General features: G+C 42.2%; 2 protein-coding genes across 2 annotated transcripts in view; both read left to right on the top strand.

The window, feature by feature from the left end:
* LOC133404498 (protein GPR108) overlaps positions 1-7,550 on the top strand; it is an 8,574-nt gene extending 1,024 nt beyond the window's left edge. The window contains exons 2-18 of the mRNA XM_061680440.1: positions 794-913; positions 1,084-1,134; positions 2,031-2,122; positions 2,195-2,274; positions 3,093-3,271; positions 3,340-3,402; positions 3,482-3,583; positions 3,658-3,791; positions 3,874-3,949; positions 4,366-4,439; positions 4,525-4,642; positions 4,721-4,851; positions 5,266-5,309; positions 5,380-5,429; positions 5,513-5,596; positions 5,681-5,802; positions 6,563-7,550. Coding sequence (XP_061536424.1) covers positions 794-913; positions 1,084-1,134; positions 2,031-2,122; positions 2,195-2,274; positions 3,093-3,271; positions 3,340-3,402; positions 3,482-3,583; positions 3,658-3,791; positions 3,874-3,949; positions 4,366-4,439; positions 4,525-4,642; positions 4,721-4,851; positions 5,266-5,309; positions 5,380-5,429; positions 5,513-5,596; positions 5,681-5,802; positions 6,563-6,650 — 1,608 coding nt within the window. The 3' untranslated portion in view covers positions 6,651-7,550. The remainder of the gene's footprint in view (positions 1-793; positions 914-1,083; positions 1,135-2,030; positions 2,123-2,194; positions 2,275-3,092; positions 3,272-3,339; positions 3,403-3,481; positions 3,584-3,657; positions 3,792-3,873; positions 3,950-4,365; positions 4,440-4,524; positions 4,643-4,720; positions 4,852-5,265; positions 5,310-5,379; positions 5,430-5,512; positions 5,597-5,680; positions 5,803-6,562) is intronic.
* Positions 7,551-8,701: 1,151 nt separating this feature from the next.
* On the top strand, positions 8,702-16,097 carry soul5l (heme-binding protein soul5, like). Its single transcript, XM_061678503.1, has 7 exons — positions 8,702-8,774; positions 10,024-10,083; positions 10,871-10,952; positions 11,326-11,446; positions 11,681-11,820; positions 12,539-12,702; positions 14,058-16,097. Coding segments are annotated over exons 1-7 (1,014 nt in total). The 5' UTR covers positions 8,702-8,772; the 3' UTR covers positions 14,503-16,097.
* The last annotated feature ends 685 nt before the right edge of the window (positions 16,098-16,782 follow it).

Raw genomic sequence — 16,782 nt, 5'->3', positions numbered from 1 at the left:
CATATAGGCAGAAATGCAGAAGTGTTTCACAACTGACTTAGCTGCAGTAAATGTATTTATTTTTTTCAAAAAAAAAAAAAAATATCCATGTGAGTATAGTTATATTGTCTATGTGTGAGGCTTCACCGTTTGTGTTAAAATATCCGTTGCTTAACACAGCAAGATTGATGCGACTAGTTAGTCCATCTATGGTGTTTTGTATTGTGTATAAGCATGAAGCTAGCGGACTTCCGTCCGTCTGTTTTCCGTACCGCTTATCCCCTTACCTCAGAAATGTGCTGGTAAGTCAAAGCAACAAATTGGCAAATGGCTCATATCTCGGACAAGCTTCCAAGTCTGGTCACTCATAAGTCAAGGCACTACATAAATTGCACGCACATGAAACTGAAAAAAAAAAAAAGAAAATGAAATATTTCAAGACCAAAATTGATCTGACAAAAATTTTAATATTACATAAGAGCAATATGTATGGTGTTCTTAACTGTGTGTTTGCACTTCTGAGGTGTAATGGAAGCCCAGGTTGCCTTAATTGTAGCCTTCAGTTCCTCTGCATTGTTGGGTCTGCTGTCTCTCATCATTCTCTTGACAATTTGCAATTATTGGAGTACAAAAATAAGATGATTGATTATACAGAATATGTGTGAAGCAGTGCAATGAAATGATTTGCAGTATAGGTAATTAGTCAAAAACACCTAACGTCGTTTGAGCGCGCGCACGCATCCACACAGATTGATTGATATGGAGTTGTGTGTTTGTCACTAGTGATTAGTCTTGTTTTTGTCTCTCTCGCCAGAATGAAACGCGCTTTTTTGTCCACCTCAACACTTTTGGCTTTTATGCTAACGGCACCCTGGATGTGAACCTGCGCTCTCTGCGCCTCCCACAACAGCTGGTCAACTACAGCGGATACCCAGTAAGAAGCTCCACGTTGGGTTGTTTTCAACAGCAGTTGCGATGGCAGGCTGTTTTGTTCAACGTGTTACCATGTGCTGGGGAGTAGAAGTCACGTGCTGGGTGATTGCGTTCTGTTTTTATCATGCGATTCATTAGACAGTCTCACTCGCTCTTTTTCTTTCTTTTCAGGTCGGGTTTAGCCTCTCAAGGTCCCGTGTGAGTGGAGTCTTGTCTTACACAGTGAGTACTAAAGTCCCGATCGAATCACGTGGTCAGAAATTGAGGCCGATCACATAATTTTCAGCTGATTGGTATTGGGTGAAAAAGTTATTTTTGTAGTTTTTAAAAAAATTTTTTATTTTTTTTATAGAAGACATAAAGGGACACGCATGTCCAGATTTGACTGTGACCGCCCACATTCCAGGGTTGCTCCACCCAGAGTGCGTAGTCGGCACAATGGTGCATGCATGGCATACTTAAGTACACGGGAGAGTCTGCGCAGCCAGGGAAACGCGAAGTTGTGCACCTTTTCTGACTTAAGCACACGGGAGTATGTGCCCCTATGTAAATTTCTGATATCTTTTTTAAAGATTTTAGTTTGTTTATTTAAGACACGATGTTTAAATGTGCTTTTTTCCTTTCTATTTAATTTTTTTTTTTTTCATATTTTGTGCTGCACCGTTTATAGGCTGTAAGATTTTATTTGTTTACTCTATTTGGACTGCTGCTGCACTACACTTGTAGCCATATAAAAGTTTGATGTTGGGATATTTTTATTCAAATAAAAGAAAAAGGAAGGCCCTTTCGACAGTTTGAATGCAGGCTATTTTTTTCTTAATGGTATCGATCGGCACTCTGTTAGGCATATACTCAAAATCAACTGACGCAGATTTCGGTGCAAAAAAAAAAGATTGGGACACCCCTGTATCTTATGAATTATGCTAATTTCAATGTAAAATGTAAATAAAATCATGCTTTGAGACAGTTTATTTTTTTCTTTTTTTAATCTTGCGAAACATTGTTGAAAGGTGAGAGGAACTAAAGTCTGTGTTCTTTGTAGGAAGCCATTTACGCGTATATGGTGTAATAGGGGTTGTTTGTGGTGTCTTTTTATGTAATACTTATTCTTTTCACAGGCCGAAGAGACTGAGACATGCCCTCTCACACTCACTAAAACCACCAACAATGAACCGCTCATCCTTTTTCTCATTAACATCAGCAGCCCCAGGTTTGTGTTTGTGTGTGTGTGTTTTGGAAATATGAGCGGATTCTTAATGTTGTCTATGCTCTCGCTGTGTAGCGTCAACGTCCGTGTCCTCGGCGATCAAGACAGCATATTAACTGGCAAACCGAAGGCCAGTGTGCAGATCAAAGAGAGAGGTCAGTGTCCTTCACGCCGTAACAAGTATTTTAGCTTCTTTTTTTTTTTTTTTTTTTTTGGGAAACTCATCCATGCAGTCGTCGCTGCAGTCTAAAGCAAGGTTACTCAAATAGAAAATTTTAAGGGCCACAAGTGTTGTTTTTTCAACAAAAGAGTAGACCGTTCTTTCAACATAAAATGTTTGTTTTTAGCTTTATCCGTTCATTAGTAATCATCATTAGAATGTTTTTTTTATTTTTTTGCGAAAAGAGAAGCTTTTTGTGAAAGTTAGTATTTTTTGCTTTTGTGACACCTCAAACTGTAAAACAACAAAAACAAGACTAAGAGGGATTTTGATGGCAAAATTATTTAGCAGCTGTCTTGATCTCAAATCCAAAGCGATGCAACAAAACTTGAATTTCACAGACGAACTAGAAGCTGGGAAAGACACTCTTCCACACACACCTGTAGAAAAATGTACTTGACAAATACATTTGACGGTGGAAGTAAACATTTGGATTCCATTGGACAAATACAAACGTCCACAGCGGTGAATTAGTTAATAGATTAAAAACAATTAAAAACCCTTTTACTTAACCAGTTTAAGAGGGAGCGGGTAATTGATGAATTTATACAACAAATATTATGTGGCCCGTGGGCCAAACTTGGTTGGCCTAGCCCTCTTTAGTGCGACGTTGGAGCTGTAGTTTTTGGTGTTTGCGTTTTCGGGGTTCCACAGTATTTCTTGTTCTTCGCTTTTCAGATTTTCAGACTTGAAGTAAACAGAAATGTACTGCTAGGAGCAAGCAGGTCCAAATAGGATGTTTGTGTGATTCAGGTCAGAGGTCAAGCAGGGAGGCTCCCGCTGAGATTCCAGCTAAGCCGGCGGAGCCGGCAAAAGACGACGATACGACGTCGGACAAAACGGCAGATGAGGCAAAGGCGAAAACAAATGTAGAGCCCGTAGATGAGACGAAGAAAGAGAAGACGGTGGAAAATACACTCACTGAATTCCAGGTAACGTTTGTCTCCTCGTGTGTCCGTGGCGTGGTCGTAAAAATGGTCTAACACGTGTTTGCATTTAGTTGGCGTCCACCAAACAGCTGGCGCTCGCTTTGGAAAAGGTTAATGACACCTACGCATTCAACGTAAGAGCACCTTCATTACACATCACCACGTGAAGCCCACATTGGATTCGTCCTGACCTTCCTTGCTCCTCTTCAACAGTTCCACCTGCTTCTGGGCCTGCTGGCCGAGGGCCTGTACAACTTCAACTTCTACTACTGTCAGAACATGGTGCCTGGCATCGACCTGCCGTACTCCTTCACCGTGAGTTTACAGCCTTCCTGTGCCCCCCAGCTGTCACGCACACACTCACTTTAACTTCAGCGTGTCCTTCGCAGCTGGAGGTGACCGAGAAAAATCCCGGAGGCTTCTTGTCGGCGGCCGAAATCCCGCTCTCCCGCCTCTACATCGGCATGGCCGGAGTTTTCTTCACTGCCGCCATGGTGTGGGTGTACACCCTGATGAAGCACAGGTACAGCAAGTAACTGCATGTCTCTCTTGAGGGATGGTCTGGAATGAACACCAAATGTTGGCGTTGTGTGTTGCGTCTGCAGGTACAGCGTGTTTAAGATCCACTGGTTGATGACGGCGCTGGCCTTCACCAAGTCCACCTCGCTGGTGTTCCACAGCGTGAGTCCAAAACACAGCGAAAGCACTGATTAAAAAAAATAAAATTAAAGATTATGAAAATTAAAAATCTTCTAGGAATTTGTGTGGGTGTACTTTTAATCATTCATATGTGGACAAGAAAACCATCAATTCTGGTTTGAATTGTACCTTAACCTGGATATGACTTTGTTCATGAGAGCGCTGTCTGTCTTCTATGTGGTTGACAGCCCGCGAAACCATTTTCCATGGTGTCTGCAAATTGTCATTATAGAAAACAAAAGTTGATTATGAGTGTCTGCCCACACATCAAGTGTGAAATTAAACAACTAAGTAAATCTTTACGTATCTGCTAATATCCCCAAAATGTTTCTTCAAGTGAGCCATCCTGAAAATTCTTTTTGTGTTCTTCTCATGCAGCCTTTCTTGTTGTCTTTCAGATCAACTATCACTTCATCAACACCGAGGGGCATCCCATCGAGGGCTGGGCTGTCATGTATTACATCACTCACCTGTGAGCCTGACGTCACTTCTCTTTTATCCAAATGTCTGTCCGGAGTGCGTGTTGCCCTATTACAACGTTCTCCTAAAACTCCCAGGCTCAAGGGGGCACTGCTGTTCATCACGCTGGCACTGATTGGCACCGGCTGGGCCTTTGTCAAGTACATCCTGTCTGATAAGGAGAAGAAGATCTTCATGATCGTCATCCCCCTGCAGGTGAAACTTGTCCTTTCCCTGAAGTCCTTTTTCGTAGTGGCTGTTGTGGCTGACCCGCTTGTGCGTTCACACCTGCAGTGCCTGGCCAACGTGGCCTACATCATCATCGAGTCCACGGAGGAAGGGTCCAGCGAGTACCCGCTGTGGAAGGAGATCCTCTTCCTGGTCGACCTCATCTGCTGCGGTGCCATCCTGTTCCCTGTCGTCTGGTCAGTTGCCAGCGGCTCGCATTCAAAAGAATCAACGCCACTTTAAATGGCGTTACAGTGTGTTTATTTATTCATCATTTGTGTCATTTGTGGAGGGCGAGGGGGTTTCCATTATTTACAGCTTTTTGCAGCAGTTTTTGGGAGCGGAGCCCTTACGAAGGATTTGGTCTACTCTAGCTCTTGAAAATATAAGTATCTGACCAAATAAAAGTCACCTAGTAGGACAAGTAAAAGGCTTATCTGACATCTGTTGTATTGTGGACACCCGCATATTCACGCTTCGGGCACCAGCTGATTCATATAGTTGTGTATTTTATTCCTGAAATTTTTTTTTTTTTTTTTTTTAACAATAAGAAACCTAATGAAAAGAGAACCAGCCACCATCCGTATTGTAAAAGAAAATGTATGTTGTAGGTCCATCCGTCACCTCCAAGAGGCTTCGAGCACGGACGGAAAAGGTGAGCATCCTAAACTCGTCCGTCAAAATGAATTGCGATCAACTGATGGATTTGATTTTGATATCACCAGCTGCCATGAATTTGGAGAAGCTCAAGCTCTTCCGCCACTACTACGTCATGGTGGGATTTGCCCTTGCACGACTCAATTGCGTTGTTTCTCCCTCCCCCCCAAAGTTGTCTGATTTGTCTTTTTCCTCTTTCAGATCGTGTGTTACATCTACTTCACGAGGATCATCGCCATCCTGCTGAAGGTCACCATGCCCTTCCAGTGGCAGTGGTGCTACGAGGTACCTTTTGAATAAATCAGTCAAATTAAGTTTTAAGGGTTAAAAATAAAGTTTTTAACGCTCGTCTCCGTCCTCCCTCCTCAGTTCCTGGTGGAGGTATCCACTCTGATCTTCTTCGTGTTGACGGGCTACAAATTCCGGCCCGCCTCCAACAATCCGTACCTCCAGCTGCCCCAGGACGAAGAAGACGAAGAGATGGATGAAATGTAAGCTGGCATCACGTGTACATATGCACACGTGTACAATGTAATAACATACACAGCAAGAGGTATAACAAACATAATTAAAATGGTTCTTATCCCAAGGATCGGATCTGAAGGCATGTCAAACGACCTTCATGGAATTAGGGTTAGGCTTCCTCATAGCTCAGACAAATGAAGACGACTGGACTAAACAGCCAGTATTTTCCAAAATGTGCTACAGCTCCATTGTTGCTGTCGGTTTCTTTTTGTATTTTCATCAATTTTGGATGCCCGTCCAGTTGTTGGTAATGTTGCTGTTGTGCCTTATTTTCTCCACTTGATGACTCACCGTCTTCACTGTGTTCCATCGCATACTTAATGCCTTGGAAATTCTTTTGCGCCCTTCTCCTTCCTGATACCTTTGAACAAAGAGATCCCTCGGATGCAATGAGAAGCGGACTACGGCCGCCGCTGCTGTAAGATGCGACTACAAAAATGTCGGGAAAAGCCGATTAGAACAGCTGAACTTTATTTGGGGTTGATCAGAGGCACTTTAAATGGTGGCAGTTGTGTGCTGACTCCTGTTTGAAGGTGATTGGTCAATTTTGAACACAGCTGCTCCCCAGTTAAGAGGGTGTGCAAACTTGTGTATCAGAAAGTGAAGCGCTTTAAATACTTTCTCGATGCACTCTGTATAAAGTCGTCGTCGGCGGAGGTCTGTATTGGATTTCACTAGATTGTATAAGTGTACTTGTATCACTGAATTGATTGTCTGTGTGTCCAGAGTGACTGAGTCGGGCGCCCTGGAGGGCATTTCCAAAGTCAAGAAGACGTCTAACGGACGCGAGCGGCAGAAGGAGGCCACCTTGTGAGCCGAGGGAGAGGCGGGGCTTCATTTGGGGAGGAGCGTCACGTGACCGGCTGGCACAGAGTGGCACGCACACACAAAGGACCAAGGCTTCTTCACAGCCTCCCCATTTTCCGGATGCTCCTTCCCACTGCCTGGCTATGCAAACAGACTTTGTGTCAGTGGACAGACGGACGGACGAGAGGCCTGACCTCGTTCTCTCCAAAGACATTTTTTTTTTTTTTTTTTTTTTCTTTTCTGGTGTGTATGTGTGTGTCTATTTAACTTGGTACTTGTGCATCAGCCTTCCTCCATTGTGCGTGTGCAGGTCGTGAGAACACAAGAAGCCTCCCTCACATGCTCAGGTTCCCCCTTCTTCCCCGGCCACTCGCAGCATTCGGAGCTCACTGATTGGTCGAATCCACCGTGTTAAATTTCGAACGTTTGAGGTTGAATATGACGGTAGATTTGCTTATTGGTCGGGGTCAGTATTATGTTGTCAAGGTGAGCCCAGATTATTGATCAGAGACCCAACCGCCTTTTTTGTCTCCATTTGGTGCCACTCTGAAATGTGACCAGATCATTGCTTCTCTGCTTTTGTTTTTTTAGCCTACTACTCTGGATATGATGCCTATTTTATTGATAATTATTGATTGAAGTTCTTGGTATTGAAAGGTGTGTGTAGTGAGTGCATAAATAATGTGAGACACCGTTGGAGAGCCCTCCAAAAGAAACGCGTTTACTTTCAGTTACTTTGAAATAGTCTGAGCGCAAGTCAGGACGACTGTTGGACATGAGCAAACACTCACAGTTTTGTGCACGTGTGTAAGGACTCAATTGTTGATGACATGGATAAGCCTTTACTGAAGTTTTATTTTTTTTCATGTTATGTGACCTGTTAATAATAAAGCTGGTGTTCTGGGCATGTCTCTTCTCAGCTTCATTGACAAACAGGGTTCCAATGCAATTTGTATGGAAAATGGAAACTACTGATGGAAAAATATTCAGGTTTCTAAGCCTGTTACGACAGCTCTATTTTGTAAAACAAATATCCCGCCAATCGTCATCTGCTTATCTGGGGTCGGCAGTTTAACCGGGTAACCCGGTTTCCCTCTCCCCATCCATTTCGACCAGCTCTTCTGGGGAAATCTCGAGGGGTTCCCAGGCCAGCCGGGAGACATGCTGGAGACCAGCGTGTCCTGGGTCGTCCCCGGGGCCTCGTGCCTGTACCAGGGAAGCTTTCAGTGTTTTCAAACCGGGTAAGTGTTCCTGAAAAATAGGCTTAGGGTTTCCAATTGGGGTTTCAAAGCAGGATTAGGGTCTCTAAGTAGGGTTTCAAAACGGGGTTAGGATTTCAAATTAGGGTTTCTAACGGGTAGGGTTTCAAATGGGAGTTTCGAATAAGGGTTTCAAAATATGATTTAGAGAGACTTTTAGGCTTCCAAATTAGGGTTTCAAAACGGGTACCATTTCAACTATGGGTTTCAGAACATTGTTAGGGTTTAAATGTAGAGTATCAAAACAGCATTGGGGTTTGAAACAGGGTTAGTGTTTCAGATCAGAGTTTCAAAACAGGATTAGGGTTTCAAAGTAGAGTAGCAAAACAGTGCTGGGATTTTAAATTAGTGTATCAAAGCAGGTTTAGGCTTTTTAATTAAACCCTCCTTTGAAACCCGAACTGGGTTTGGTAAACACACATAATGCTTGCAATATCATAACATTATGATTTATTACATCTGAAAATTTGAAAACGAAGCACATGATTTCCTTTTGGGGGCCACATAAAAATTAATCTGGCTGGCCCGATCCGGCCCCTGAGCCTCGAGTTCGACACCTGTGATCTATCCGATGGGTGACTATTGTTTCTGCATTAAGTAATCAAATCTATCAATACATTTTCTACCTATATTTATGTATATCCATCTATGTTTCTATCAATACATTTATCCACTGTATATCTTTCCGTCCGTGTCTAATCTAATCTAATGGGAGCGCTCTTTCCCCTCCTCCCCTCTGGCGTGCTGCGGCGCTGGGCTGGATTCGATGTTGCTGCTCGTGCGTCACAGTTGCACCATCGCCGCCGCCACCGCCGCTGCAGCATCACAGCGTCTCCATCATTTCTGCGGGAAGGACGCACACGCAGCAGTATGTAAGTGACACACACACACACACACACACACACACTGACTGACATCAACACACTGCAAATGTGTTGATGCAAAAAATAAAATATTCATTTTTTTGGTGACTTTTTTTTATCTTCCTGCTGCGTCACGGTCAAGTTCACGTTTGTGTCACTGCTGAGCGGCCTGGGTGAATTAGACATAGAAAGCATTTCAAAATTGTAATCACTTCAAAAGTCACATCTTTGGGAGCTGAATGAAAGTGATTCGTGAAAAGTGGACGTTTTGCACGCCGAGCCTCCGCTTGACCTCAAAATGTCTTTGCTTGTGGAGAGAGAGGAGAGAGAGAGAGAGAGAGAGAGAGAGAGAGCATGATGTGATCATGATGCAGCAGTATAGACAACGCTTCCTCTCCGCAGTGCCGATGCGCCACAAGCAGCCCGCACACTGCTGCGCATGCACACCCTTCAAGCAAGAAACAAACAAACCCAAAAACTTCTAAATAGTGCTGCCCCGACTTACGAGCTTAATATGCTCCGCGGCCACGATTGCAACTCGAAACAACCGTATATCAAATCATCTTACCCCATTGGAATGAATGGAATTGCCATTAATCCATTCTAGCCGCCCCCTCCCAATAATAATAATAATAATAATAATAATAATTAAAAAAAACACAAACAAATAAAAAATTAAAAGGACCCTTCACTAGTAACACAGAGTAATAATATAAATAAATCAAATTGAAAGAATTCAACCAGTATGTGCATCATGGTTTCATGCTTCAACGCCCATTGACATGGTGCTGCTCCTTCGAGAGCGCCGATTCTCACTCTCATCAAAAGTGGGCCGCGGAGCCATTTTGGGCGGGTCGTGGACACACAACATTCTCAGGTTACAGAATACGATTTCACTTAGCGCAGTTATTTTTTTTTGTCATACAAATATTTACTGTAATGATGGCTTTGGGTGTACTAACTTGTTTAGTCAGTAATGTGTCGCAAAATGTTGCTCTTGTTCTTTCAAAGTAAAAGCATTGTTTGCAAATGTCTTATTTTGATGAAACCCACAAATAATCAGTCAGCTTTATTAACACAATAAATATCATTATTAACATTTACCAGTGCTGCTTTATTTTCACAATAAATATAATGATAAATGTTTATGTTACGAGGCTGAAATTTTAAGTTAAACAAGGTCTCTAAATTATGAATCGATTATCAAAAATCGTTATCAAGTTTTCCTCCAACTTTACACCCGTTTGCCTCTTTGCAGGACTTTCACCTCAGTGTTGGCTGTGTTGGCCCTTGTGGTTACCACTGAAGGAAGTGTTGGGTAAGTTGGACTTTTCCATGATTACAATTCTAGTTACATTTGACAAATTGTTCCAAAAGCTCAGATTTGTATTATTCTTTTTTTCCTTTCATATCACTCCTTCTCAAGTCAATGCTCGTGATGGGCTCTCTCTGGTCATGTGCCATTCAGCGGCAGTCTCAAACATGACATACGTTTTCCAATGTGATCTCAAAGCACCACCTCGTGCTACAATCTATCATTTTCTCCGAGATTTTGAAAAGGTTCGACTCATGGTTATACTTTTGAAGACAAGAGAACGTTAATATTTAAACGGTTTCATCTTTAGAATTTTGGACTTTTTAAGGAACATTCACTCATCTGGGTTGACATATGAAGCGATATTGTCTAAATTGTGTACATTTGTCATTAGGTTAACATGGTATCATATTTTCCACATGCTGTACACATATAATGCAACAAACATTTTTTTTTATGTATTTCTTTTCGTCATGCTTTGTTAACAGTTCATTATTTGTGTAAAGAACAAACAGCGTTGCTTACATGCATACTTCCAAAATAATTGGTAACTATGCTTTCAATTCACGTTTTTAGAGGAAACTTCCAAATGTCCTGTTGATGCATTCATTCAAAAATAACAAAAGTAATCAAAATGTATACAGAGTGTAATTCTGTCTTTTTTATGTTTAGTGTGACAGTAAACTTCAATCCTTTTTTTTTTTTTTGGATGAATTTTTCAATATTTGCTAAACTGCTGCTTATTGGGAAGTGAGTCAAAATGGAATTGTACTGCTTCTACTGTCTGCAGCCCGAGCACCAACGGCAGCTTTTGCACAGAGTCAAAGGAATGTCTGCAGTTTGAGCTGGTCTGCAAAACAGATGAATATGAAGTGAGTGTGTAAAAAAGGCTTTAAATATATTTTTAAAAAGCCTTTAAATATATATTACTATGATTGTGGGGACCATCAATCAGCATCCACTTTATTTGCCAAGTAAGTCCAAAAAAAAAAAAAAAAAAAAAAAACCACAAGGAATTTGTCTCTGGTAGATGGAGTTGCTCTCGTATGACAACAGACAGCCATTTTGTCAACAAATACTTTTGAGACATAAAAACGGACTACAGAGAGTCACTTCTGACAAGCTGCACTATTGTGACTCTGAATCCTGTTAAGTCATATGAACTCATTGATTCCATGTTAGAGTGAAGGCTTGCTTTGTGTTAAGAAGCAGTATAGTGCAAAAGTCCAGTGTGTTTGTGTGTAGGTGCGACACTACACCCCCACACGCTGGGTGTCCACAGATGCCGAGGCCTACTTCATGGGTGTGGGTGCTGCCATGGCCTTCAGGAGACTTTTTCAGTACATCACAGGTGCCAATGAAGCAGGTAAGAAGAGTAAATAGTTTGGACTGTGATGCATGTACATTCCAGTAAAATACGGTCCAATGAAGAAAGATATAGATCCTACATTGTAGGATTTGTTTGAGCAGGTTACCATAAATTAAAGGTGAGCAATGTCACAGTGCTCCTTACGTCCTTCAATTTTTTCTGTAAGTGGCCCTTGAAAAAAAAGAGAATATAATCGGATCATTAAAGTGAGGGATTGTGCGTTGCTGGCAGGTATCCAAATGGAGATGACCGCGCCCGTGCTGGTTAAAATCCCAGAGGAGACCAAAATGTGGGAGCCAGCCGTCTACACGCTCAACTTCCCGCTGCCGCAAGCCTATCAAGACAAGCCACCTGCGCCCACCAATGACAAGGTGAGGGAGTTTTGCAGCGTCATCAACTTGATACCGAGCGTCCAGAGTGTGTGTGTGTGTGTGTGCGTGCGCGCCTGACTGGAAATACTGTAGACGCCGTCACAAGGTCACTGCTAATCTGTGCGTCCGACGAAACTCAGTGCAGCTCTGCTTACCATGTAGTTTCACCCCTCTGCATCCAGACTCCAAACGAATGACGCTTGCAGGAAGACACCGATGGCTAATTGGACTGTGTCGGAACCATTTGCAGAAAACATTGACAGTAATCCCCCAAGCCGTGCCGCAAATAGCAAAAAAAATAAACTTAAGTAATTGATTTTTTTTTTTTTTTTTTTTTTTTATCAACAGTTTTACAAGTGGACTGTGGACCAGAATATTAATTGACTAAAAAGTAAAAATAACAACAGTTGCAAAACCTTCCCATTGTTTTCGTGCAAATAATTAGAGGGAAATGATTTCCATTTATTGATTATTATCTTCTTGCAAATCTTATTTCGAATGGAATGAGCAATCTGAAATTTCTTAACAAAAATGTACGTACATTTCCACATGCACCTGAAAATCTTGCCGTACAGACTAAAGTGGGAACTTTTCAGAACGAGGCGGCAATTATCTCAGGCCGTGGACGCTTTCGTTCACACACAACAGAGACGTAACTGCTACTCGGCGACTGACCAAAACAGCAGCACCGCGTCAATGTCGATGTCCGTCCCTCCAGTTGTATTTCACCGAGATGCCCGAGATGGACGTGTACGTGCGCAGTTACGGGGGTTGGATGCTGTCGGTGACGTCCAGGCTTCACGCCCACCTGCTGACTAAAGAGCTGGAGAGAGTGCGAGCGGCCTACAACCGCACCTACCACTACGGTGTCGGCTACGACAGGTGCGTTCCGTTCGACTTGGAGACCGTTACAGTGGTGCTACGAGATGCGAGTGAGCCGACTTACGGGTTTTTCGAGAAACGAGCTGCCATTCGGATGTTTTATTTATTTTTTTGCTTTGACTCTGAACTCAACTCGCGTCGCGAGAAGCTGCCCTTTGCCAATTAGAGAACAATTCTTCAAAAAAGAGGCTTGCCACTACCTGTTGAGGTTTACTGTCAAAACTGAACATAAAAGTAGGAGAATTCAACTTTTTTTATACATTTAAAACAACCACATAGCTTAGCGTTTAGTCCCCTAGCTTAATGTTAATGATAACAAATAAGATATACAGGGACAGGCACGTGCACACAAAGACCCCAGGCCCTTTTTACTCTGGAGTAAAAAAAAAAAAAAAAAAAAAGTGCCTTTTTGTTTTTTGCTGAAGCCCATTTTCTTTCCTCATTCAACAATATTAAAAAATAAAGAAATAACAATTATCATCTGCGTCATCAAGTCCACCCTAAGTTTTTTTAATTTATTTTTTTTATTTGAGGGGCATTCATTAGAGTCCTTGGGCGACTCGTACATATGCTCTCACCTTAAATTATTTGGGGTTAATCAAAGGCACTTTAAATGGTGCCGACCCCCACTTAACATAAGTTTCAATGTAATTGCTTTATTCTGAACACAATTGAAAAAAATATATATAATAATTTCAAGGGTGTGTGCAGTTGTGCAACCACATTATCTGTTGTTTATTTTTACTTCCTCTCTCAATTGGTTTTCAATTAAGCTGTACGATTTTATATTGACGGTCGAAAAAGTTTTTAAATGATTTTTTTCAAGCACCACAAAAACCTGACATTTGCTAATCGTTATATTGTTGATAGCGTTGATTGTGGTCACAGAAATAAATACAGAAGTTAAATATATACTATTGTATTTTTCTTCTAAATTTTATGAATACTTTGGGCATTGTGTGCCCTTTTTTTTAGCCTGAACTCCGACCCCCAACATGTCTTTGCATGCTCCTGCATATACTGTAGACCTGCACATATATAACCCTTTAGCAACTGATATTTGAACCGAAACGGTGCAACACATGTAGACGGACAATAAAACAATACTCACCGTCACATATTCTTTATCCTCTGCGAGGAGCTGAAACGGCTAAACTGTACAGGCGTCCATTTATAAGTATATCCATCGCTCCGTCGTACCCTGGTATACGAGTGGTCACGGATCGACTTAAGCTTGTAACTCAAAGCACCACTGTAGCTACAGTATTTTCATAATATGTATTAATATTCAGTGAAGAAATTCTCAATTACTTGGGCAAAGTGTCCATGTAACATTTAGCTTTGTGTGCGTGTAGTCCCTTAAAGCTTCTCGACAGGCACAACGAGGTGTGGTACGTGTCCGAGGGGCCGCCGGTGTGCTCGGATCCACAGGAGCCCACCCGTGCTCACGCCGCCAGGACGCCACATGGCCCTCCTACCGACCTCCCACTGGACCCCCTCGCAGACTCGCTCTCTGACTCGGCCGCCCTCTCGACCGCCAACCTGACATCTTCCAACACCTCAGACGTGCCCACCGACGCACCCTCAGGCACGCCCACCGCCGCGCCCCCCGGCCCTTCTTCCTCCCGTCTCTGGGCCGACCTGAGCCCCACCCCCGGCTCGGTTCAGGTCCTGACGGACGTGCCGCCCGACGCCGCCGGGTCCGCCTCTGTGGCCCCCTCGCCGGAACCCCAGGGGGACGCCGCCCCGTGGAACAGCACGGAGCGCGTTTTGGCCGACCCCCAACAAGATGGCGTTTAAGTGCAAACGTGTCGCTGTGTTACGACGTCCGCTTCGTTAGCTCCTTGTGCTTCACTAGACACTCACCTGTGCATCGTAGAATGACAGCAAATGTTGCTATTAGCTGCTGAGTTGTGTTGAAGCCAATGCTAAAAACGGGAATCGGCGTTGTATAACAACATTTTAATGAAGCATGGCACATACAAGTATTTTACATGAGAAAAATCTCAAAAATGTCACAAAACGTATATGCAGTGTTCCCACACATATTTGAGATTTGCTACTCGTGGATTCACCGATTCGCAAATTCTGTTTGGGAAGCTATCATCCATCATTTGCTGAAAAACTTACCGAGTTGCTATTTTCGTGCTTAGGCCAAAGCTGTAGCATAAAAGTACTGCTTTGGCGCCATATTGTGGCATCTTGGAACTATTTTAAGTAGAAAAGCTTCATGTAGTGCTTTGCCGCCAGCTTGTGTCTTTTTGAGAGGATGTCAGTTCTCGTGGATTTTCGTTATTCGTGTCAGGGTTTGGGGCCTCAGAACACGATACGGTAATCTCTCGCTATTTGCAAACCCCCCCCCCCCCCCCCCCCCCCTCATTTTTTATAATTGACTATACTAATAGTTTCAACCATAAATATGCCACAAACTATCATCCCAAAACACCAAGTCACATTTCAAACTAATCTTACAACATTACCCTTAAAAATAAACAGCTTTCCCATGATTTGATTTCAATGGAGCAAAAACCCGGTGAATACATTTCCGCTAACAACCCGGGCTACATTTAGCTCTTCCCCTACATACAAAAAATCTCCTGAACCATCTTGACACCAATTACTACTTTCTCATTATCCTGAGCTTTGGCGACCATCTTATGATATCTGAGGGCGTTACACAATGAATACAAAAATACATCCGAAAGCTGCAATAGGGAATTTTTCAGCAAATAACGGAGCGTAGGCTTAAAAAAAAAAAATATATATATATATATATATATATATAACTAAATAAAATAAAATTAAAAACACTCCCCAGATTACTTGGTGTGAAATGTCGGCCTGTTGAGTTGCACACAAAAGCTTTGAACAGTTAATTGTACTTTCTCCAATCCAGTGGACGAGCATTCGTTTTGCTCTGCACGTCACTATATGTCGCTGGCTAAGAAAGACGCACAGCTACGTATTTGTAGTAAAGAAATTATTTTTGGCGCCCAATAAAGTCAAATCATTTCCCACGGCACTGCGGTTGCGAATCACTGGTATTATCGACCTTCAAGGTTCTTTTTGATTCTACGCACTACATAATCACCTCGCCGTTCAGTTTAAAGCATGCGGGCGCTTGAATAAATTCCACCCAAAAAACAAAAAACCAAAAAAACACAAAAAAAAAAAAGTGTCCGAGGGACGTTTATTTACTCAACCACAGAAGGGGGATGGCATTGAATTGTGTGAACACATTTTTGGAATAAAATTACTGTTACATTACAATTAGAATCAAACTTAGGACCATCTATATTACTGCAAATGAAACCCGCCTGTAGCATACGGTACTTCAACTTGTAATTCGAAGTGCCTGTTAAAAAAAAAAAAAAAAAAAAAAGGTTCATACTCGCCATATTTTGTCATAAGTGATTCTAATGCATCAATACGATGTCAAGAAATGTTCTGAGGCTTTTGTCATGGTAAATTCATATTAAATTACAGCTAAGCCACACAAATTGTGGACGTCAACATGGGTTTTCGGGTCTGTGTGTCACCAAGCAACATTCTGTGTGTTCTGAGGAAGGTGCAATAAATATGACTGAAAATCCTGCTGCCTGGCTTATTGCTTTATATGTAGCAGGGGCGTCACCAAGTTTAACAGATTAGGGGGACTTAACCCCCATAACCCACCAAATAAAAATTGTCTACGGGGACGGGCGGGTGTTGATTGAAAAATTATATCCGGGAGAAACAATATAGTGCGGCCGTGAAAAGCACTTTACTATGGATACTACATATTGTCAAGGGGTGGGGGGGAGCTAACTTAACAACAACAACCACTTAAGAAACATTTTCATATTCTCTTATTTCAGATTTAGTTTTGTGCTGAATCAAAATAAGACCTTTGCAAACATCGGCTTTTTAATATATAAAACAACGATCAACATTTTTGCCCATTTTCTGACATGTCCTGTTTTCAAATGAAGGGATGGGAATTAAAAAATGTTTAATTTGAGCCGATTCATCGAAAAGAAAATGATTTACAAATTAATCCATTTTTAAAATAAATTGTCGGTTGCAGCCCTAAAATTCTGC

The sequence above is a fragment of the Phycodurus eques genome, chromosome 6 (genome assembly GCF_024500275.1).
Source record: "Phycodurus eques isolate BA_2022a chromosome 6, UOR_Pequ_1.1, whole genome shotgun sequence".
Classification (NCBI taxonomy): domain Eukaryota; kingdom Metazoa; phylum Chordata; class Actinopteri; order Syngnathiformes; family Syngnathidae; genus Phycodurus; species Phycodurus eques.
The sequence above is the reverse complement of the archived record's forward strand: the minus strand, read 5'-3'. Positions and strand labels throughout refer to the sequence as shown.

Bases quoted from the DNA above. Each gene is read 5' to 3' on its own strand.
- soul5l (XM_061678503.1), top strand. The intron at 11,447-11,680 runs GTAAGAAGAGTA...CGTTGCTGGCAG, and splicing joins CACAGGTGCCAATGAAGCAG to GTATCCAAATGGAGATGACC. The intron at 11,821-12,538 runs GTGAGGGAGTTT...CCGTCCCTCCAG, and splicing joins CTGCGCCCACCAATGACAAG to TTGTATTTCACCGAGATGCC.